This window comes from Delphinapterus leucas, chromosome 16 (assembly GCF_059928025.1).
Source record: "Delphinapterus leucas isolate spDelLeu-1000000601 "Yukka" chromosome 16, BTC_Dleu_Yukka2, whole genome shotgun sequence".
NCBI lineage: Eukaryota > Metazoa > Chordata > Mammalia > Artiodactyla > Monodontidae > Delphinapterus > Delphinapterus leucas.
In genome coordinates, this window is record NC_143144.1 from 25235148 (window position 1) to 25259531 (window position 24384).

Consider the following 24384-nt stretch of genomic DNA (forward strand, 5'->3'; position numbering starts at 1 on the left):
GCGGGAGCGGAGCGGGACAAGGGAACGAGAGGAAGCGAGCGAGGAGCGAGCGGAGCGCGCCGAGCCCCGCCCGCCCTTCCGCCCGCCGGAGCAGCCGAAGCAGCCCGGGCCCCCAGCCGCCGCCGCCGCCGCCGCCGCCCGCCCGCCTGCCCACCCGCCGGACAAAGCCCGAGAGCCCGCGTCCAGAGCCATGTCCTCGTCCGCCGGCAACGGCCACCAGCCCAGCCAGAGCCGCGCCATCCCCACCCGCACCGTGCCCATCAGCGACGCCGCGCAGCTACCTCATGACTATTGCACCACGCCCGGGGGGACGCTCTTCTCCACCACGCCGGGAGGTGAGCGCCGGCCGCCCGCGCGGCCCTCACCCGAGCCTGGAGCCGGCTCCCGAGCGCGTCCGCGCCAGCCTCCGCGGTGTCCCCTCAGTTTCCCGCCACGATCCTTTAACTCAGGGCGTGTCCACGTTGGCCGCTCCGGCCACCCCGGCTCCGCCACAGCCCCACCAAAGCCCCCGTGAGACAGCTTTCGGGAACCTTAACTTCGCGTTCTCTCTCGCCTGCAGCTCGATTCAGTGCGTGCCCACTCTGGGAAGTGGCTCTCTTGTAGCGAAAAAAAGCTCTTGTTCCCGCCTCGTGGCAGGTTTACGCACTCTGCCCAGTTTTCTGCCTCCTCTCCTCCTGCTCCGGGGCAAATTCGTCTACATTTGGCCTTGCACTCACTCCGCATTACCTCTGCCTCTTACATATTGTGTATTTGTGCACATTGACGCTTGATTTTGGAGCCGTCTCCCGGGCCTTTGTAGAAAGGAAGTTGGGGAGAGTAAGTCGCTGCTGGGACGCTGCGATGACTTGTTTAGCTGCTTTTAGACCAGGAGAAGGCTGGAATGCGGAGTTTGGAAGCCTCGCCCAGTGTTATCCTGCTTTGACAGCATTGTTTACTTTGCTGGATCAGGCCCCGCGGGTGGGGGGAGTCCCCAGGCTGGAGGAGTGATAAAATAGTGCTCAAGTAATAGTGTTGAGGGTAGAGCGCTGGCAGCCTTGAGGGTAGAGTTTTGGCGGCGCCGCCTTTGGAGGTAGATCGAAGAGGGCGTTGTCAAGCAGGGCACCCTTGCTGGGGGCTTGCTTGATCCTGGGGAAGGGGCAATGCAGAGCGGGGTTTCTGAACACTGCTTTTCAAAGTACGACCAGAAACTGTTTACAAGGAAGAACACTGGGGTAGAGGTGAAGAGCGTTGAATTAATTGGTCACGGGAAAAGGGAGCTCAAAGGTTGTCTTTCCCCTCACTGGGCTTTTCTCCAGAGGGAGGAGACTGGACTGCGATCTTGAGGGACATTATGAAGGGAATGGTGCTTCATTTTTAACTTCGTAACTTTGCCTTTTGGTGACGGCCTCTGGCTAGAGGGTTGGGACTTTGCTGGCAGCCCCTGCAGTCTGCAAGATTGCTAGCTTCGTTCTTGTGGGCTGGGCTCACCAGTTGTACTACAACCAATCCCCTGCAGTTAGGCCTGGGCGATCCTTTAATCGGTTGCACAATAGCAAGGCGGTAGAGTAAGAAGACCTTGCCAACAGGGGATAAAAATCTAGGAGAGAGCTCTACAGAGGAATCCAGCCAGGCCACTCTAGGGGTGGGGTGGCTGCCTTGGAAGACCTTTAAATGACCCAGGCAGGAGAAGTTCATCAATAAGTGTGGAGAACTGGGCTTAAGGACGTTATAACTTTGCAGAGGAGTGGAGTTTCTAGTGAGGTGGCTTACCTCATTGGAGAAACCTCCCTCCTGACCTGATCTGTTCAAGGCCAGACCCTGAGCATGCTGAAATCTTCTGGCCTTTTAATCGTGAAAGATTTTGGCACATCAGAATCTGCTCCAGATAGGGTTGTCTTGAACTTGAACTGACAGCTTTTAAGAAATGGATACTGTTTTCCAAGGTGATGGACAGAGATTTATAACTTCTTCCAGAATTCTTTGTGAATTCCGTAATGCCTGTGCTTCCAGCAGTTCAGAACTTATGTCATAGTAGCAACGGCACTCAGATATTATTTCTTTGAGTAAGGAACTAAACTTTTAGCTGTATATTAATCATTATTCCCCTGAGGGAAGAGCCACAGGGACACCCTTTTTGGCATATTTCAGACAGCCAAGCTACAATGCTTTTAAAGTAAGGGCATAGTCTTTAGGCGTACTTTAAAGATAGAAGCCTGGGGCTTCCCTGGTGGCACAGTGGTTGAGAGTCCGCCTGCCCATGCAGGGGACATGGGTTCGTGCCTGGGTCCGGGAAGATCCCACATGCCGCGGAGCGGCTGGGCCTGTGAGCCATGGCCGCTGAGCCTGCGCGTCCGGAGCCTGTGCGTCCGGAGCCTGTGCTCTGCAACGGGAGAGGCCACAACAGTGAGAGGCCCGTGTACCACAAAAAAAAAAAAGCCTGTCTCATAGTCTGGATTAGTTCCTACAGTGCTTGGAAAGATTCTGCCAGAAATACTGATTCATTTATCCTTCCTCCCTGTGTACATAGACGCTACTTCTTTCTCAAATATCACTGACCCTGTCTCCAGATTCTACACTTCTTTTTAAAATTAATATATTTATTGGCTGTGTTGGGATTTTGCTGCTGCGGGAAGGCTTTCTCTGGTTGCGGTGAGCAGGGGCTACTCTTCGTTGTGGTGCACGGGCTTCTCATTGCGGTGGCTTCTCTTGCTGCGGAGCACAGGCTCTAGGCACACGGGCTTCAGTAATTGTGGCGTGCGGGCTCTAGAGCACAGACTAAGTAGTTGTGGCGCACGGGCTTAGTTGCTCCGCAGCATGTGGGATCTTCCTGGATCAGGGCTCGAGCCCGTGTCCCCTGCATTGACAGGCGGATTCTTTTTTTTGCGGTACGCGGGCCTCTCACTGTTGTGGCCTCTCCCGTTGCGGAGCACAGGCTCTGGACGAGCAGGCTCGGCGGCCATGGCTCACGGGCCTAGCCGCTCCGCGGCATGTGGGATCTTCCCAGACCAGGGCACGAACCCGTGTCCCCTGCGTCGGCAGGCGGATTCTTAACCACTGCGCCACCAGGGAAGTCCCAGTTTCTACAATTTTTAATTTCTGTTTTAAATACTTGTCATCTTAGCTCATCTATTATATTGAGCCAATATTTATTGGTAGAGCACATTGTCGTCTTTAAATTTTTAACACAAAGACTTACATAATGTGTTTATAAAATATAGCACTGTTGTGATTGGATTTAATCACTATTTTATAGCAATTAACTCAGTGCTGCCTAGATGTTCAGTACTTACTGATTTAGTTTCCCCCCCGCTTTGGAAAATTTCCAATTTTCTGATGGTTTGTTCATCTCTTTTGTTACATTTCCCTCTCTCCTCTCATGTAATTTTCCTTCCCTGAACCAGGGTTGTTATTTGGTCACCTCTAGGCACCTGAATTAATCCGGTTAGGTACCTTAAGTGAGTTTTGTGGGTCTAGCGAAGTGCTTTGCACAAAAGGGGACTACAGACAAAAGTAGGAAATGCAGTCTTTGCTCTGAATGGTCTTAAAATCTTGGTGGGGGTTAGGGGTGGAAAAGCTTTTTAGTTCTAAAACAAAAACTTTTAAAGAGTCAAGTGCTAACTTATATATTTCAGACTTGAAAACATTTAGAAAAGCGATAGAAGGCTTGTATTGAAAAATCTATTTAGTAGGAAGGAAGGGGATTAGAGTTTTCTGTCTCAAACTTCTGGAAACTTTCTGAAGTGTCATACACATGTCAGAGCATTCCAGGATAACAGTTGATGTGCTGAATGCCCTAAATGATCAGACTGGGCAAGGACATTCACAGCACAGTGAACTTACCATCTCTCCCCACAGAGGATACAGCTTACCCTTGAAAAGGTTTCTCAAAATTGCATTCCTGTGGTTTGGAAAATGAGAGTTGGGTGAAAACATACTTGATGTATTTCTCATATTTTTAGAAGTGTACATTTTCTCATTATTAAGGAAGAGTAAAATTTTTCAGTAAATTCAAAATGCCCTTGGATTTTATTTTGTTTTGTTTTATCTGCCTGTGGAGGAATGGGGATGAATGACGTTCGTTTCTAACTTTGAGAAGCTGCTTCTGGCCTCAATGAAAGGTAAAGTTACTGTAGTCTCCTTCACTTTTGTGACATTAAGAAGGAACCTAATGCTTTCATTCTGTAACTGAGAGAAATTAAGTAACTCGTTAGTGTCATACAGCTAATTAATGTCAGTGGGTAGTCGCAAATTTAGTGTCCTGATACCTAGTCCAGTTTTTTCCTCTCTTGTCTTAAGATGTGTATTTTCCTAGGAAAGGAGGTTTACAAACATTTAAAAAGACTCTTCTACCTCTGGAATGCTAGCTAATGCGATTCTTTTTGTTGTCTTATTTTTTTTAAGTTCTGAACTGTCTCCCTGTGGGAGGGTTGTGCTCTGGGGAGTGAGCAGAAACACAGAGACCTCTTTGAGCCTTTCTTTTTGCCTTTCTTTTCCTGCATAACATCCTCATCAGCTGTGGAAAAGTATGCTGTTGCCATAACAAGAGCACCAGAGGGGAACTAACCATGATGGTCTGAAATCTTGTTCATACTCTGTGCTTCCTCTCTGCCAGCTGGAGAGTTGCTGTGATTGATTGGTTCACTGAAGGCCATTGGAAGGGTCTGGGCATAAAGGAGAAGACAGGAAGAAGGGAAAAGAATCCACTTGGAGTGAGCCATAATAAAGTAAGAGTATTTGGGGGGAGTCCTGAGTGTTAATCTGATTCCTTTCTTGGGAGAAATGAATAGAGCTCTGTGTAGATATGGGGAAGGAAGGCCAGTTTCTCACTGTTATAAAATTTCTAATTCAATGACCTTGGGCTGAGTTTATTCTAGGCCAAAACTTCTGAACCAGCAAGAGTACTTATTTGGCTCTCTCGTTTCAGTTATTAACCAAAGGACTTCATGATTACATGTGAGAAGTGTGTGAAAAACATGTTGAAAGTTGTCCAATCACTTTGCCTTGTGTTCGAGGAAGATGGCATTTACTTATCTCAGCGTAACAAAAATTAACATGTGTTGTCATTCTGGAGCAGATTTGGCTGTAGTCTCGTATTCGTCAGCTGCCAAAGCATGTACTAGAAGATGTAGCTCAGTTTTGTGTTGGGTGCATGTTTGCTGATGAGGGACTGAATTCTGAGCCTGGGAAGGCAGCAGCCCTCAGCCGCAAGGCATATAGCAGCGTGATGTGTGGAGGGGAGTGCCTCTGCCTGCTCCACGTCAGTCACAGCCTGATGAGGGAAGACAGAGCTCGTCCAGGCTGATAGTGCACAACTCCCTTCTGCTCTCCGGAGGCCTGTGTGTGAACCGGGAAGGGTGAAACGTGATGAGTCTGTAAATTGGCACCACCGGTGTTGTTCCCTGGTGCAAAGACCTTGTGAGGACTGGAGTCTTAAAGATGATTTTATGGGAGGGGTCTTGCATGGTTTGGAGACAGTGTAAAGATTTGCAGATCAAGTCCTTTCAATTTTTCGATATTGTCTTGAATAATATTCAGGCTTCATGGATTTGTATGGACAAAAAAATATTTTGGTGTGTGGACATGTCATAACTAATGACTAAGGAATGTCAGGTTTTTTATTTTTATATGGAATCAGCCAAAATAATTTTTGGAACTCAAATAGCTACAGTAGTAAATAATGTTGTAGGAGATGCTTCACTGCCAATCAGCAGTAAAGTAAAGGCTGTGATAAGGAAAAAAAAAAGATTTGCTGATCAGACAAGGTAAAGTTAATGTGGGAAAGCTAGTTCATCTGGTTGGAGAGGAAGAGAGCCTGAGCAGGACAGTAGTTTGTTGGTGAAGGATAGAACTTTTTCTTGGCTCCCAAGTGTTTCGATGAACAAATTAATGTTTAAAAGACTTTTGCGGGACTTCCCTGGTGGCGCAGTGGTTAAAAATCCGCCTGCCAATGCAGGGGACATGGGTTCGAGCCCTGGTCCAGGAAGATCCCACATGCTGCGGAGCAGCTAAGCCCGTGTGCCATAACTACTGAACCTGTGCTCTAGAGCCCACGAGCCACAACTACTGAGCCCACGTGCCTAGAGCCCGTGCTCCGCAACAAGAGAAGCCACCACAATGAGAAGCCCGCACACTGCGACGAAGAGTAGCCCCTGCTCGCTGCAGCTAGAGAAAGCCCCTGCGCAGCAATGAAGACACAATGCAGCCAAAAATAAATAAACAAATTTTTTTAAAAAAAAAATATTTTTGCTTATCTATTTATAATAAAACAAAAGTCAGTTGAAACTTGCTGTCATTCAACTTATTGAATAGGTAAGGCCTAGGCTACCATTTTCAAATTTGTTTATCACAGAACTTTGTTTTGCAAAGATCCCTTAAAACCTGTGTTATAACACCCAGCAGCTACCTATCTGATGTGTGGCTTGTTTTAAAGGACCTCTTCACCTGATACTCAGGCTACAGTTTGAAGCCAGAAGCTCAGAAATTTATGAGTGTTTATATCTGAATAAATGATCTTTCAGATCCTTAGGACAAATGCCCCGACAAACTGAAGCTGTTCATTTCATTGAGTAGTTTTTAAAAGTAAAATCCTTAACAAGCAAGGATCAATTAACTGGAAAATACAATTCAATTCTTATAGATTCCTTGGGATTATCTATATACAAGATCACAGTTGCCTGTGCATAGAGATAGTTTTACTTCTTTCTTACCAATCTAGGTGCCCCATTTTGTTCTGTTTTTCTTGCCTAGTTGCCCTGGCTAGAACTGGAACCTTTAGTACAGTGTTGAGCAAAAATGGCAAGAGAGTGACAACAGATTCCCATGACTTGTTCTCAATATTAGGGGAAAACCTCCAGTCTTTCATCGTTAGGTAAGGTGGTAGCTGTGGTTTTTCGTAGATTCTCTTTATCAGATTCAGGAGGTTCCCTTTTATTCCTAGTCTGTTGAACGTTTTTATTATGAAAGGGTGTTGGGTTTTGTCAAATGCGTGTGTGTGTCTATATATATATATATATATATATATGTTGCATCTATTGGGATGATCATGTGATTTTTGTTTTTTATTCTATCGTTATGATGTATTATGTTAATTATTTTTAGATGTTGAACCAGTCTTGCATTCATGGGATAAGTGCCATTTGGTCATGGAATATAATCCTTTTTATATATGTTGCTGAATTCAGCTTGCTAATGGTTGAGAATTTGTGCATCTATATTCATAAGGGATATTAGTCTGTATTTTTCTTGTGGTATCTTTGTCTGGTTTTAGTATCAGTGTAATACCTCATTCAATTTTAATTTTTTTAGAAATGGCCTGCTGTTTATAGCAGAAGTGAGGACTGGTGAAGATAGACCATTGCTCTCTAGGTTCTAAGAGGTACCTATCAGAAAGTTTGAGAGGCTTGTGGTTCATTTTAAGATGTCATAATTAATCCTTTGAGCTTGAGAAAGGTGCTCATCTCATTACCAGAGAATGTTTATGTTAGAGCCGGGCTGCTTTTACATTGAAATGAAACCACTCTCTGGTCTGGTAAGTTCCTAGAACCATTATGAAGAAGCAGCACTGAAAAAAAGTGACCTAGACCAGTGATCTCCAGTAGGCTTCTTTGCCTCTTATGAACTTTATTGATGAGCTCCTCACTATGAGTAAAAGTAGAAGACATTGATATGTATATATGCATTGTTTTTATTTTTAAAGTGCCCAAGAGGAGTGAACTTGGGAGGAAGACAAGAAGTGGGAATGAAAGCCAGGCTTGAATCTGAGTGCTTTCCCCATACCAAAGCAGTGAGCGAACCTTCATTAATTATTAGCATTACAGAGGCTGAACCACAACATCTGTGAAATCTAATCCAAAGAATTGATCCAGGATGCAGTCAACAGTCTGGCAGATCCAACCAGCATTTTCCTGGAATCAGAGCCAGGCATTTCTTGAGAAAATTTATTTCAAGATGAATGTTCAAGCCCAAACAGATGTGGACATATTTGATGTACTTCATTTTGATAGACTTAAAATCAGTCGGCATTTATTTGAGATTAGTTTGTGGTTTGTATACCACTTTGGACCTGGTACTAACTAAAAAGGTCATTTGTTTCAGATCACTTTGCAACCAAGACTCAAGAGAGCCCGATTTGCTTAGAGTACCTTGCTTATTTGTGTCGGTCTCCTGGCTCCTGTGTCACTGTGTGATCTTTCTTTGGATGCTAGTTTCTCCATCTGTAAAATGACAGGCTTCCGCCAGATGCTGTCTAAAGCCTCTTCTAGCGCTGGACCTTCTGCATAGGAAGATGGTCATTGTCAACTTCCCTTTCAGCCTAGGTTTGTGTTCTGCTATGGCAGTGTCCTACGTGATTGGGCAGGGAGCCATCCTTTGACATTTAATATCTTGGAAATCTTTATTGGAGTTAATCTTTATTGGAGTTAATCAAAGGACCATAAGGATTGGCTTTTCGCAAACCTTGGAAGTCTTCCGTTTGCCATAATTATTTAGCCATACTAAGTTATAATATACTCTGGCTCCAATTGTGCCTTTTTTTGATGTAAAAATTGTGCCTCTCATGGTTTTATTAGCATTTTAGGGATTTGATGGTTGTACACAGTAAATGTGGTTTGGCTACCATCAACTTCCCTGGAGGATACTGGGTTAGGCAGCTTTTAGCCTCCTCTGGGTTATCTGGCATAGAGCTTTTAGGAGTCTGTCCTTTCATCCAGAGCCTCCATGAAGAACAGATGTTTAAAACTGTAGTTCACTGAAGAATGTTCTCTAACACAGTCAATCAAACACAGGCCTTGTTAATCACCCTCTTAAGCTGGAATAATAAAAAGCAAAGAAAACCACTGTATTTGTAAGTCCTTTCTGTATTTTCACTTCTTATTTTCCCTTATTATTGGGGGAGACAGGGGCTTGGGAGGAAAGAGGGAAAGCGGCAGACTACCTTTCTGAGTGTATTGGAAACACTTGCTGCTTGTTCATCTTGTATCTGTTTCTGATCTCTTGGTGGGCCCTTACATGAGGCATAGATGGAGAATGTCAGGAATTTCTAATGGAATACTGAGGTTACTTGCCAAGTGTTTTGTTGTTGATGTTGTTGTTTTCATTTCTAGATTTGAACGATACCTTCTTCCTCATGGCTTTAGTTTCAGTCTGTTATGTATGTATGTATATTTGCAAATTATTTTTGAGTCATTTTTTTCCCCCGATACCTTATAATGGGTTTTGCTTTTTTTTAACACTTTCTCTTGGTCTTAAAAAAAAAATTGATGGTGGGGGGTTCTTTAAACAACAAATTTATTCTGTTACATTTCTGGAGGCTAGAAGTCTGAAACATATATATTTCTTATTGGAAAATATACATAACATAAAATTGACCATTTTAACCATTTTTAAGGTACCGTTCCATGATTAAGTACATTCACATTGTTGTGCAACCATCACCACCATCCATCTCTAGGACTTCTTTCATCTTCCCAAACTGAAACTTCATACCCATTAAACAATAACTCCCCATTACCTGCCCATCTCCAGCCACTGGCAACCATCGTTGTATGTTCTGTCTCTATGAATTTGACTAGTCCAGGTCCCTCATATTCGTGGAGTCCTAAAATATTTGTCTTTTGTGACTGACTTGTTTGACTTAGCAAAATGCCTTCAGTATTCATGCAATCACCCTTTTATTTTTCTTTTACATTTATTTTTTGTAACCATGAAAGTAAAGTTTAAAAGTCATATAGTATTAGGCTAATAACAAAAAGCAACATTCTCATGCCCCATCTCATCTCCAGTTCCACTCCCCAGAGAAACCATTTTAAACTCTTTCAGCCATTTCTTCTAGCGTTTACCTCTGGATTTCTGAATAACATGATTTAATGCTATTTCTCAGTTTTAGATATTAACAGTTTCCTACTGTGGAAGATGAGGATTTAAATTTAGGTAAATATTAAATACAGACGTGACGTGACTGACTCTATTGGTTTCCAGCCCAACAGCCGTTCACTCTTTTTCCATGCTACCCCAGATTCCGTCATTTTTTTAAAGTGGTAGTGTGCCAAGTCCCAGAAGATGCACCCTGACTACTCTGTGGCTTCCCCAGTGTCTGGGCTGGCGGGCATCTGACCCAGTTCTGGCCTAAGGATTGTAAGCAGGAAGACCACTAACGCTTTTCTGAGAAAGATTTTCCTCTTTGATGGCTAAAGTCCCCTGCGGGAAGCCCTATATGACCCTACACTCTCCCTTCTTGCCTAGGATATTGTTAGGAGGGTGTAGGTTCATCTCAGCCTTCTTGGAGGGTTTTGTCACCAGCTATTCAAGCTATTCACTTTGGGCAAGTTACTTATTGTTTCTTTTTCTGAAGTGTCTATTTGCATGAGTGGATGCTTAATTCTAATTCTGGAAGCAGCCTTAGTTAAACAGTTTTATGGTCAGGACCCTGCAAAAGTATAGTAACTACTACCCTGTCAGTTAACCATGTTACAGTGGACTTTGTCTAGGTGGTTTTATTTCAGGTTATACAGTTTCTTGGGTGTATATAGCTTAATATATGCATTAATTATCATTTAAACTAAGCTACTTGGTCTTGAAAGAGGCCCTTAGGCGTGAATGACCTTGTTTGTGTACTAACCATCCTCACAAGCATAATTTTGGGCCTTCTTCATTCACCCTCTTGTTCCCTGCCATTTGAAGATCACTAGTTTTTAGATCAAAAGATAGAGCCTTTTTTTTCCTCCTCTCTGTTCTCCATCAAAGGGACTCAGTTTTACTCTCATGTTTTCCTAGGAATGTCAGCATTTAGAAAATGCTGGGTCAGGGTATTAGATTTATCCAAAAAAGTGGTCACCAAGGGATGAAGAATGTTTATAGATATCTAATGTTAACCTAGACCTAAAGATTCCTATTTGTTTTGAAATCCAAACATGAAGACTAAAGTAATATATGCAAGTGTTAAAATCAAAATAGAAAAAGAAAAATTGAACAGAAGCACATAAAATGCAGAAATGCCAAGAGACTACTGCTTTTAACAGTTTCTGTTTATAGTGATTTTATTGGTTATACCACTGTTACTGTAAATAATATACATATACCACAATTTCTTGATTTCTTAACATTGGATGATACTGTTGACTCCCTATTATGAAAATGAGGCATATAGGACACTTTCATTACTTTCTGTCCTCTCATTTTCCCTCCTCTCTCCATTTACCAATTTTTGTAGATTGTTTTATCGTTTTGGGTTCTTCTGGGTAGTTACCTTTAAAACTGTAAATACTGTAGTTAATTAACTCTTGTGTTTCAATCTGACAGTTTTAACTCTCCACCATATGAGATTATACTATCTACCTGTCCTGCCTCTACTTCCCTGGTAGGTCTGCCTTTCCATTATTTTTTACGATATCAAGGTCTGTAATATTTACATACTCTTCCTTAACTATGATAATTCACTTTTATTATGGTTTGATTGTAAACATTGAAAATCAATAAATAGCATATACGATACTATGAATTTTGTAACTTTTCAATATGAAACCAAGGAGTATGATGATTTTCATAGAAAAGGAAATGGAACACTCACTGGACAGAAAAAGTTTCCACTGTCAATGTCAAATAGATTCTTTTTTTTAACACTCCATCAATTTATTAAAATCATGCTCCATTTTAATATTGTGTTATATGCAAGCTATGGATTTTTTTAACCTTCTTTAGGAATTTATGGTTAACTTTTCTCTAGTTAGTTGTGGATGCATTGGTTGATGTTGAATTGGGCTGACATAAATGTGGCCGGCAGTTGAAATTTGAATTATTGGAAGTTCTTGCTTCAGAAAATGTGTCTATGCATATGTATAAGAGACCCTGAATATTAGGTTTTTAATTGTCTTGGAATTCATATAATTTCACAGTAAACACAATATCTAAAAAAGGAAATATAAAGGGTTTTTTCCCCTGGCATTTTATTCATAGTCAGGTCTTAATGTTTTTCTTTTAATAGTTTTGGTTTTTTGAATGTCAAATGCTTTTCAGTTACACCACAGGATCCTTAGTCACATGTTAATTCCCTTTTTTTTGCTCTGTATCTGCTACAGTTAATTTTTTCAGCTTGCAGTGATCTAAAATTCAAACACTTAAAATACTGTGGTTTTGTACCCATATTTTCCCTGGCCATATTTAAGAACATTAACAGCATCAGTTAAGATCCTAGTTCTTCAGGGTGTCTTCTCTTCTGAATTGTTTATTTTGTGTGCATTTGAAATCAAATGTATCTTAAAAATCCACTAAACTATTAAAACAAGTGAGTTTAGTAAGGCTGAAAGAAACAAGATTAGTATACAAAAACCAATTGTGTTTCTGTATACTTTCAATAAACAATCCAAAAATAATTCCATTTATAATAGCATAAAAATGATAAAATACATAGGTATAAATTTAACAAAAAAAGCACAAAACATATACTGTGGAAACTAGATAACATTGTTGAAAGAAAGAAGACCTATATAAATAGACAATCCATGTTCATGAATCGGAAGATTTAATATTGTTAAGATGGCACTACTCCCCAAATTTATCTATATATTCAGCACAATTCCCATCAAAATCCCAGCTGGCTTCTTTGCCGAAGTTGACAGGCTGACTCTAAAATTCATATATGGATCTTTAAGAGACCTAAAATAGCCCAAGCAATCTTGAAAAAGAAAAAGTTAGAAGACTCACACTTCCTGATTTCAGAAGTTGTTACAAATCAAGATCGTGTATTACTGCCATAAGGATACACGGAGATCAGTGGAAGTCCAGAAATAAACCCTCACAATTACGGCCAATTGATTTTTTTTAAATTAATTTATTTTTGGCTGCATTGGGTCTTCATTGCTGCGCGCGGGCTTTCTCTAGTTGCATCGAGCGAGGGCTACTCTTCGTTGCGGTGCACGGGCTTCTCATTGCGGTGGCTTCTCGTTGTGGAGCACGGGCTCTACGTGCGTGGCTCAGTAGTTGTGGCGCACGGGCTTAATTGCTCCACGGCGTGTGGGGTCTTCCCCGACCAAGGCTCGAACCCGTGTCCCCTGCATTGGCAGGCGGATTCTTAACCGCTGCGCCACCAGGGAGCTCCCTACGTGAATGTTTATAGCAGCATTATTCAAAGTGGAAACAACCCAGATGTCCATCAACTGGTTAATTGATAAAATGTGATTTATACATACAATGGAATATTATTTGGCAATACAAAGAAATTAAGTACAGTTGATCCTTGAACAACGTGGGGGTTAATCCACGTGTAACCTGTAGTTGGCTCTCTTCCTCCATGGATTCAACCAACACTGACCATATAGTACTGCAATACTTCCTGTTGAAAAACAGTTCAGACTTGCATTGTTCAAGGGTCAACTGTACTGATAAATGCTAAACGTGAATGAATCTTAAAAACCTGCAAGTGAAAGAAGCAGTCATAAATGGACACATATTGCTTGATTGTATTTTATGAAATGTCTAGAATAGGCAAATCTATAGAGACAGAAAACAGATCAGTGGTTGCCTAGGCTGGAGAGGTTGGCAAAATGTGGGGAGGGACTGCTAAATGTATATGGGTTATCTTGGGGATGATGACAGTGTTCTAAAATAGTTTGTGGTGGGAATTCCCTGGGGGTCCAGTGGTTAGGACCCGGCGCTTTCACTGCTGTGGCCCAGGTTCAATTCCTGGTTGGGGAACTAAGATCCTGAAAGCCTCATGGCACAGCCAAAAAAAAAAAAAAAAAGATTGTGGTGATGATTGCACAATTCTATGAATATACTAAAAACTATTGAATTATACACTTTGAATGAATTGTACATGAATTATATCCCAAAGAAGTTAAAAAATGTATTTTATTGCCCCTGCAAAGTCACAGGAATTCTTCAAAGTTTCTCTTATATCTGACACATTTAGGTAGAATTTCTACTACTTATTTCCTACTTGGTTCAATTATAATTCTTTAATGTTTATGTTGTTGTTAATATATAATTTAGAAATAGAAAGCTTGCTTTTATCCTGTGCTTTTTTTTCACCACCTCACCTCAGTTTCCAAGCTTAGTGTACTACAGAAGTGAGAATAATCTTGTTCCGACTTGCAACGTGAATATTAGTAAGAACATCTAACGGTGAAATCTCACCGTTCTGAAACCTAGCCATGGACAAAAGTGGAGGTGACACAACAAAATCCATCCACTAAAGCTGCTTCCCTTTGTTCATTGGAAAACCATCAGGCGCCTTCCCAGCCTACTTGCTCGTATTTTACATAGTGTTAAAATAAGCAGATCATCAGTTTCCAAACCCAACAGATTAGATGTATCAAGTTAGAATGGGTGTAAAGGGTGTACTGTAGACTGAATTGTGCTCCCCCCCCATTCATATATTGAAGCACTGACCCCCACGATGTGATGATATTTAGAGATAGGGCCTTGGGAAGTAATTAGGTTTAGATGAAGTCCTGAGGGTGGGGCTCTCACAATAGGATTAGTGTCCCAAAAGAGACACCAGAGAGCTTGCTCCCCTCTCCCCCGTGGCAGGACACAATGAGAAAGAACTGTAAGGAAATACATTTCTGTGTAACACACCCAAAATGTGGTATTTGGTTAGGGCAACCAAACTGAGACATGGACAAAAGATGGTTCTTAGCCAAACGGTGAGGGAGGAGACAAGGAAACCATGGTGGAGAGGGCTATAAGCACAACCTGGCTATCTGAATCCTATTCAGTATAAGGAAAACACAGAGCACCAACTGAATAGGCCCTGAGACTTCCTATGTCACAACACAGTATAATAAATGAGTTTCATAATAATCAACCGGATTCATCAAGAAAGGGTTGGTTTTCTGTTTAAGGTGGTAAAAAGTTTTAAAATCTGTATTAGAAAAATTTCCATCCAAAATAGTTCAAAGTACTCATTTTTCGAAAATTGAACTAAGTTTTCTGCTCTCCAGAATGATTCATTCCTCATAATTTCAGCTACCTTTTTGTTTGTTTGTTTGTTTTCTTTTGGCTGCATTGGGTCTTCGTTGCTGCATGCGGGCTTTACTCTAGTTGTGGCGAGCAGGGGCTACTCTTCATTGTGGTGCGTGCGCTTCTCATTTGTGGTGGCTTCTCTTGTTGCAGAGCACGGGCTCTAGGTGTGCGGGCTTCAGTAGTGGCACGTGGGCTCAGTAGTTGCGGCACACGGGTCCTAGAGTAATCGGGCTTCAGTAGTTGCAGCGCATAGGCTCAGCAGTTGTGGCTCACAGGCTCTAGAGCGCAGGCTCAGTAGTTGTGGTGCACAGGCTTAGTTGCTCCATGGCATGTGGGATCTTCCTGGACCTGGACCTGGGATCGAACCTGTGTCCCCTGCATTGGCAGGCAGATTCTTTTTTTTTTTTTTTTTTTTTTTGCAGGCAGATTCTTAACCAGTGCACCACCAGGGAAGTCCTGCCTTTTTGAATTGTTACTAAGTTCTTATTTTTCAAAGCAAGGAAAGTGAAGGTAAATTTCTACTCTCCTTGTCCTAAAATTGTATTTGAAACAGGATACAAAACTTCTGTCTTCTTTAAACTCTGTTTTCCAGGAACTCGAATCATTTATGATCGAAAGTTTCTGTTGGATCGTCGCAACTCTCCCATGGCTCAGACCCCGCCCTGCCATCTGCCCAATATCCCAGGAGTCACCAGCCCCGGCACCTTAATTGAAGACTCCAAAATAGAAGTAAACAATTTGAACAACTTGAACAATCATGACAGGAAGCATGCAGTTGGTAAGAGAATGCTGGTATTAGGGACCAAGAGGGTAGCCCTGGGATTCGAATGTCAGTCTGCTGTGGGTTGAAAAAATGTTGATGCTTCACTTATAACTAATATTCAGTCATATGTCTCTAAGGTTCCCCACATTCCCCTCACCAAGGCTTATTGAATTGTTCTGAAAACCCTGAGTTCTAAACCATAACCAAACCTAATCTAGGTGGGGGTTGGGGGGTGAGGAAGAATCCAAAATCAGGGAATGGTAAATCCCAAAGAGGACTCCTTGAACCTGGGCTTTGTTGGACTAAGGGTAACACACACACAGAGAAACAAAACAATTTAATAGCTCCCATTTCCATCACCCTCAAGAAACAGAACTTGCTTCTTACAAGAAGAACGTCATTTTTGTGGTGTAGGGCAGCGGTCCCCAACCTTTTTGGCACCAGGGACCAGTTTTGTGGAAGATGATTTTTCCATGGACTGGGGGGATGGGGCGATGGTTTTGGGATGATTCAAGTGCATTACATTTATTGTGCGCTTTATTTCTATTATTATTACACTGTAATATGTAATGAAATAATTATACAACTCAATCATAATGCAGAATCAGTGGGAGCCCTGAGCTTGTTTTCACTTGCCCCTCACTGATAGGGTTTTGATATGTGTCTGCAAGCAGTTGATTTATTATGGTCTCTGTGCAGTCAGACCTCTCTGCTAATGATAATCTGTATTTGCAGCCGCTCCCCAGAGCTAGCATCGCTGCCTCAGCTCCACCTCAGATCTTCAGGCATTAGATTCTCATAAGGAGCGCGCAACCTAGATCCCTCGCGTGCGCAGTTCACAGTAGGGTTCACACTCCTGTGAGAATCTAATGCTGCAGCTGATCTGACAGGAGGCAGAGCTCAGGCGGTAATGCGAGCAATGGGGAGTGGCTGTAAATAGAGATGAAGCTTCGCTTACTTGCCCACAGTACCAGTCCGTGGCTGGGGGGTTGGGGACCCCTGGTGTAGGGAAAAGCAGTATGGTTTTTCACCCCGTTTTCCAGGACTGCCTATAATATTTCAGTAAATACTCCCCCATACTCACACACACACGTTTCTTAATGAGTCCTCTCTGTGTCTGTGGAAATGGCCAGCTCCTGAAGTACACCTTGGATTGCACTCCATGACCCTTTTACACGAGCCAGCATTCTCCCTCCTCAAATTCCAAATGAGTTTTTAATGGACAAAGTGTCGATTCAGAGCAAGGCCAAAGTTCAGAGCCTCCAGAAGAATGTGCTGACTTGATAGATGGCCAGGTGCTCCCCAGGAGCTCCTGTTTGGTCAACCTCTGGACAAAGGGACACTAGAAAGTTTTCACTTGTATCCTTTCCCCCAGTTGCTCCTCCCTGTGGGTGATTTGACTGCCATTCTTGTTTTTCCCCCAGATTAAAAAGACTAGCCAAAGCAAAGCAGAATAGTTGTTTCAAGGCTGCAGGGAATGGGACAGTTTGAATTCCTTTTTGACCTTTGTGCAAAGGGAATAGTAGTTAAAACTGTTTTTCTTTACCTCTTCATGCTTAACTTTTCCTGTTCTTCATTCTAACCAGGAGATGATGCTCAGTTTGAGATGGACATCTGACTGTCCTGCGAGGATCAGAAGAAAAGCGGCAACACTGAGACATGTGTGTACCTGATTTGGCCAATAGGATCAACAATGCAGAGACAGAAGAGGCAGTACCAGCAATCCCTGCTGCAGTCTCCTGCTCCCCTGCTCCTTCTCCGGGTGCCAAAGGATGCAAAGATGAGCTGCATCTGACCATTTCTTCTCCCTATTTCCTGTTCCCCTTCCCAGTTAGACAGTTAGATTGAAGGCCCTTGGCATATTTCTGTAGAACTAAGCAGCCCACAGAGGAAAACAGTTAACCTCTGGTTCCCCCTTCCCCCCATTTTTTTTTTAATCCCAAATCAAATATCAACCTACCAATAATTGGCTGGCTGGAAAGTCTGGGGAAGTGATATGGAGGTTTGATAGGTTCAGCATCATTCCTGTTCTTACCCTCTGTCTCTCCTCCCTGTCTTGCTCATGTTTCAGTGCTGCAAAAGTCTGAGTTTGGGGTCTTGAAAACCCTTGGATGGAAATAGTAAACAGGAAGAGAGCTGCTTTCTCTTTTACCTTGAGGTGTTTGTCCTTGGGGACGGAACGCTGTTTGTACATCTCTGGTAGCATTACCCTGGGGCACTGTTTTGAGGTCCACTTCCCCTCCTTCCTCTGGGAGGAATGTCTTCTGTCTTTAGTATTATAGTTCATCTTCCCATTCGTTTGCTTATCACAATTGTGCAAACATTTCTTAACTCTACATCAGAAGGGGGTCTTCGGTCACCAGTTGTTCTTTTTCCTCCCCTTCTCCCACCCCTCCCTGCTTGCATCTTGTTGCTTGCAATCCTTTTGTACTCTGAGCTATCCACGTGATTTCTCCTGCTCCCAGAGCAGGTCCCGGAGGCTCTTTGGATAAGGCCCGATGTATTGGGTTGACCAAAAAGTTCGTTCTGGTTTTTCCATAAGATGTTACAGAAAAAACAGAACGAACTTTTTGGCCAACCCAATAGTCCTCTGCAGGATGATACCCAGGAATGACCTCGGAAGACATTGAACTGTTTGAGTACCCAGGCTCAGTAGTCCTTGTTTTTCAGTCCAGTGAGCATTGTGCTACTTGTTGTCTGGCATTTTTGAGTTTGAAGTTGACTTTCAGAAACGCTCTTAGAAAAGAGCTGAACTTCTTTCCTCTGTGGACCTGCTTTGTTTGGCTGCTGAGATAGATAAGCATGGACTTAAAAATGCGTTCCTTCTGCTTTTCTACCTTTCCCATGGTACTCTGAATTTCCCCGTCTTTCACTCCCTCCCTCCCTCCTTCCTTCCTTCCCTCCCTTATCTCTGCCAGGCCATTTTTCAAATGTACATCCGGGATACCTCAAGTGTCGGTATCTGATAATATCTGTCATTCCTCTTAACTGAGGAGTGACCTTTTATTTTTAAGATGAGTACAAACCTATTTTTAGATATGTTTTCAGTACAATTTTGAACAGCAACTTTTTAATTACACATCTTCCAGTGTTAGGAGGGTGAGGATTGTCCGTAGGCGAGTCTGCTGTTCCACGTCACCATCCCTCGTCTTCCCTAGTCCCTTACGAGCTCTTTCCTTCTCGCTCTAGTTTTGGGTGTGCATGTTTGGAGTTTGTAAGTGGGTGGATTGTGAAACTGGACCCTTCTGCCTTCCCTGGGTTGTTCATGGAAACCTCATTCTTTTCCCTTACCCTTTGCTGCTTCATTCCCCATCCCGTGGTCCTGACCATTGACTGGCCCAGTAATCCTGGGAGAGTGACTCCCCTCATAGAAAGACAAGTAAAATAGCCACTGGTGTCCCGGGAATTTCTGGTTGGATTTGGTGCCCTGAACCCTCTTATTAAGAGATCAGATCCCAGGGTGAGAGTAACAGGCCAGTTGGCTAAGATAGAAAGCTGTTTTTCTTTTGAACTATGAAGAGACCCTGTTTGCGAATACATTTTAGACAGAAAGAAGGAAGGGTGTCTGAGGAACTTTGTTCTGTTTTCTGCTACAAAATGTGAAGAGTTCAAAAAGTGAAACCTTTTGTGATGGTTGATGTCTCTCAGGAATGAGCTGGATCTCCAAAGTCTTGGAGATGCTTTCAGTCTCAAAAATTGATGAATGGAAAAGTATTTTTTGTTTGCTTTTTAATGTATCTCTGTTTTGATTTTAATTAAACTCCAAATTTCACTTTACATACTCTTGGAACAACTTAAGGTGCATTGGTAATTTGCATGAGAAGCTTGCCCAGGAACTCGTTGTCCCCTGGGAGCTTGATTCTTTGGGAGTGACGCTTTCATCCTCCTCAGGGCCCGGCCTGGGCACCCTCTGGAATCTGACTCCACTACAGCGAGTAGTCGGGCTGTCAGCAGAAGCACGCGCCCTTGTTTGCTCTTTACTGCTGCACATGAAAACTCGGCTTCCTCACTGAGAGACGGGGAGTGAATTTAAAACATGCCAGCTTGAGTAGTCTTAAGATGCCATGTTCCCCTTTTTTGCTCTCTTGAGGAATTGCTGCGTGTGGCCCCCTAATCAGAGGCCATATTTCTAGTACTTCTTGGGAGTGTCAGCTGTATAATATAGCAGCTTCCCAATCCTTTAGCCATCTCTGTAACGACCTCCATACTGCTTGGTGCAATTCCTTCCTGGAGGCCACTGCTACTAGAGATACTTTGGCCTCCATAAATCGGCATTGCAAAGATAATTTCACAAGGCAATAGATGAACTTCCAACAGATGACACCTTTGTGCCATGCCTCATAGAATCATTTTCAGGGCAAGCCAGAATCCAGTAGGTGGTTTACTCCTGTATGTTTGGAAGGAATCTCACAGTTGAAGCCCTAAATGAATAATCTCTCTGGGCTTTTTCCTGGAAAGGGAACCTCCTTAGGGTAGCATTTGAGTTAGGCGGTTCTTAAAATCTTATTGATTATTTGTACTTTTCTTCTTAGGAGAAAACCATGTTTCTGTACTTCTGGGGACAATCCATGTCGGTGAGAAATGACCTTGTCCAAATTCCAGCAGGAGACATGCATTGTCATGATTCTACCTCCTTCGTAGTGTGGTGCATTAAGTTCACCACTTCCTCATATTCTGTTGAAATAGCTATTGTGTTCTCAAGACCACAGTGTAGAGAAGCTGGCTTCTAGCTATTAGGCTTCCAAGCCAAGAGTTTTGTCCCTCCATCTGCGTTAGTTATCTATTGCTGTTTAACACATTACCCCAAAACTTAACATCTTAAAAGAGCAAACATTATCTGTCAGTTTCTGTGGTTGGGACCTGGGAAGCAGCTTCACATGATGGGTCTGGCACAGGGTCATAGGAAGTTGCAGTCAAGATGTTAGTGGGGTCTGCAGTCACCTGGGGCTTGAGAATCCACTTCTGAGCTTTCTTTGTGGCTGTTGGCAAAATGCCTCAGTGTCTTTCTGTGTGGATCTCTTTTTAGGGCAGCATGAGTGTCCTCACAGCATGGCAGCTGGCTCCCCCTGAGCAAGTGATCCCAGAGAAAGAGGGCAAGGAGGAATCTGCAGTGCCTTTTATGACAGTCTCCGAAAGCACACGTCATCACGCCTTCCTATTCCGTTCCTTAGAAGCAAGCCACTAAGCCAGCCTACACTCAAGGGGAGGGGAGTTACACCCCACCTACTGCATGGAGCGGTATCCAAGAATTTTGGGTGTACTTTAAAACCACCTCACCCCCAATAGAGAATGAAACCAGGTCAACAAGAGGGGGTAGGTTTAAAGTAGATGATATACTGAGAGAGGTGTTGTTACTGAAAACAGTTCTCTTAAGATGTGCATCGACAAACAGATGAAAAACGGATTCTCTCCCCATGGCTACTGCCAGTTTTAAGAGGGGAGGCAAGAAATGGCAATTCCCAGGAGAATGTATCTATACATTTGCCTGGTGTATACTACCAGCAGCCCAAGGTTGCTTCTTTGTAAGTCCTTGGCTTGGTATCTAAGACTCAATACTGCTTGCTTGGTATCTCCTTTAGCCAGGAATTGACAAAGGGAATTGGATCCTTCTATTTGAGCCACTCAAATGGACTTAATTGGAGTCAGGGCTGTTAAGCAAAGGGAGCAAACTTGAATTACATTTTGGGTTACTGGGCTGAGGAAAGCTAACCGTTCCGATTCAGGGTGACATAGCTGAGAGCATCCGGAAGCCAGGTCCCCACCAGAGTCGATGCTTGGCACCTGCTGTCACAAACTACACCAGCTGAAGCAGACTTGAGCCAGGTCTCTCACTCAAGAAGCCACTTCTCAATAAGTAGGGAACATCTGGGAATTAGAAATGTCTGTCTGTGCTTTATTGTTCTTTAAATCCACTGCAGGTTAACTCTGCGTGCCCACCTCATCCTGGGCTTCCTGATGGAAACGGGTTCTTAAAGAGAACCAGTGCTGTCTTCACCCTGAAGAAAAACTTAGATGAAGCTTGTCAGTTCAACACGTGTTTAGTGAATGTCTGCTTTGTGTTTCTGGCACCTGTGCCAAGTTTTTAGAGATTTCAGGCATCTTAAGGATGCAAATTCCTGTTTGGATTTATGCTCCAACTCTTCCCAGCATTTTGTCTATAGCCCTGCTTGCTTTAGAGTGTGCTTGAATAAAAAGGCATTGCTGCTGAGGCAGCTATAAAAAACAGAAAGAAAAAGGTACTTCTTCCAGAATTAACGAACTCATCTTTAAAGCACCTTCAAATGAATTTTTTTCCGTCTGATTTTGAGGTGGAGTCAAAATAGGTGGTCTTTTATTTTTGCTGTTTGGGTTACCAGCTCTTTGGGTCTGTCAGACCTTAGGGGTATCATGTATCTTGGCTGCTTGAAGCCTGGGCCCTCAGCCCTTTACATTCCCCTCCAGAAGGGAGGCCCGGTGCTTTTCTCTCTGGGTCAAAACTTCCCCTTATCATGTTTCTGGACTACATGATAAGGGGAGCTATTTATTAATCTGCGAAACCCAATCTCTTAGCTGCCCATGATATCTAGGAGGGGGTAGTATTTGTTTTAAAGAAGCGTTGTCAAAAAAAACAAAAAAGAAGCATTGTTTCCTTGGGAGGGCAATTTCTGTCTGGACTTTGAAGGGGGCGTAGTTACCACACATTACTATCCCCACCGCCGCCACTTCTTTACCTCTCTCCCAGCTTTTGATAAAAGATGACATCAGATCTTGAGGCAGTCGGGTCACAATTCTTGAGAATGCTTATACCCCAGGGGCGTTTCCTGCTCTAGTCCTGTTTTTCCAGTTGAGTATTGGCGTTTCCCTGAGGCTTGCTCACGGACATGTCTGATTGAAGACTAAGGATGGTTGATACAAGTCATTACTGTCACCTTTCCCACCCTCTGTAATTTACATTTCTTTCTCTGGGCTGGTCCTGGAAGTTGACACCTTTTGGCAAAGCTTAGATTTAGGAGAAGTATTTCAAGTCCCTGTTCAGATGATCTGTGGTTTCTCTTTGCTTCCTCTGCCTGCAGCCCTGGCAGACCATACTGTCTGGATCCCCAATGGAAAATAGTACTGAGATGAAACACATTCCTGGGGTATTTAAACTCTCTCTCTGCCACCTTTGTAAGAGTGGGAGGCTGGCAGAGAGATGCTGCAGTGCTTGATAATCGTTTGGCCCCATTGAAATTTCCAAAGGGAGCTCTTGCCGGTGCTTAAACCCCAAATTCCTGAACACCTGAGATTGCATGAATCTAGCACAGAATATCCATTCTTGCCCCAATGTACCCCCTTCGTCTCCATCTTAATCTTTAAAACAAAACAAAAAACCCAAGCCCAGGCCAAGGGTCATTTTTACTTGAAACCAGGAGAGTGGGGGAGTAACACGAGAGATGAGGGGCAAGCTGTGTGGTGAGGCATCCTGCTCCTGTTGTGTGTTCCAATCACTGAGGACTGTGAGCCAGTGCCTTTCCTTCGCCTGGAGATGGAGCCCATCTCTTGCCACCTGGGTGAGGAGACCCTCTGCTACCCAGTGGCGAACCTTAAAGAGGGTGTCTTGGAGAGCCCAGAGGACACTCACATTTTTCGGGTGTCCATTTTAAGCATCTTTAAAATGTTTTATATATATTAAAAAAAAAAAAATGTTCTTCCCTGTCGTTGTGCCACCAGTGCCCCAGTTCCATCCATTCTGAATGGAAAAACAGAGACTGCCAGTACTTTCCTTGGTCTTCCCTTCGTCTCCCTTAATGTGGGTATCCCCTTACCCGGCCTGTCCATTTCACTGTCGTGGATGGAGAACAGAGGGCACCACGCAGTCCTGAGGCAGTCCTGTGTGACTCCGTGATCAGGTTTTTGTTTCTTGTTTTTCTAACTGTCCTTCCAAACCAGCAAGTGTTTGGAAATTAGGGGGAAAGTTAAATTCTCACCAATGGTTGCTGTTACACTTGAATCAATAAAGATCTTGAGTATCACCTTGGTGTTTTTAATTTTTTTTTTTTTTTTTTTAAATTTCAGGTGAAATCCTGTTGGCACATTTTGGGCATCTTGCCTGGTGAGGAAGATGGGCAAAGGCAGTTGGCCACTTCATGTGTCAGTTCCTCTCAACATTTACGGAGCACTTTGTCCATCTGGCCCTGTATGTGCCAGGAGGTGATGTGTCCCTTCCCTAAGGAGCTTGGAGGTGAACACGTACATTCTGGGGCTGGATGCACCCAAGAAGGCCCTTCTTTAGGTACCAGCCTGGAGGAAGCCCAGACAACAGCTTTCCTGACGAGGGCTGCCTCTGCCCCTCAGGAGCACTTGTTAGAAATCCATCATATCTGATGTCTGAAAATAAACTAGACTCTGCTGTGTGAGCATCACATTCCTTGCTATTATTAATCCAGTGAGGCTCACATATTAGTATTGAGAGCAAGAATCCTGTCCTTTCAAGAATCCTGTGGACCATGTAAACAGGTCCACAGAACAAAACAGCGTAGAGGTTTAGAGCACAGGCTTTGGAGTGAGACAGGCTTGAATTCCTCCTGTACCACTTAGTAGCAGCCACATTCTCTCCGACAGGATTCCCAGTCTCTGTAACCTTTGGTGTCCTTCTCTAAAATAGGGTTAAGTTAAGAAGTAGGTCTTACCTGGATGACTGTGGGCTCAGGTGGGATCATGGCAAG

General features: G+C 43.3%; 1 protein-coding gene across 1 annotated transcript; it reads left to right on the forward strand.

Annotated features, from left to right (window-relative positions):
• The first annotated feature begins 2 nt into the window (after positions 1-2).
• EIF4EBP2 (eukaryotic translation initiation factor 4E binding protein 2) lies at positions 3-24081 on the forward strand. Its single transcript, XM_022590792.3, has 4 exons — positions 3-335; positions 15530-15715; positions 17287-17361; positions 23735-24081. The coding sequence occupies exons 1-3, from the start codon at positions 191-193 to the stop codon at positions 17316-17318; spliced, it is 363 nt and encodes a 120-aa protein (XP_022446500.1). The 5' UTR covers positions 3-190; the 3' UTR covers positions 17319-17361; positions 23735-24081.
• The last annotated feature ends 303 nt before the right edge of the window (positions 24082-24384 follow it).

Coding starts and splice junctions, on each gene's coding strand:
- EIF4EBP2 (XM_022590792.3), top strand. CDS start 191: ATGTCCTCGTCCGCCGGCAACGGCCACCAGCCCAGCCAGAGCCGCGCC. Junction 336..15,529: donor CTTCTCCACCACGCCGGGAG/GTGAGCGCCGGC, acceptor TCTGTTTTCCAG/GAACTCGAATCATTTATGAT. Junction 15,716..17,286: donor TGACAGGAAGCATGCAGTTG/GTAAGAGAATGC, acceptor CATTCTAACCAG/GAGATGATGCTCAGTTTGAG.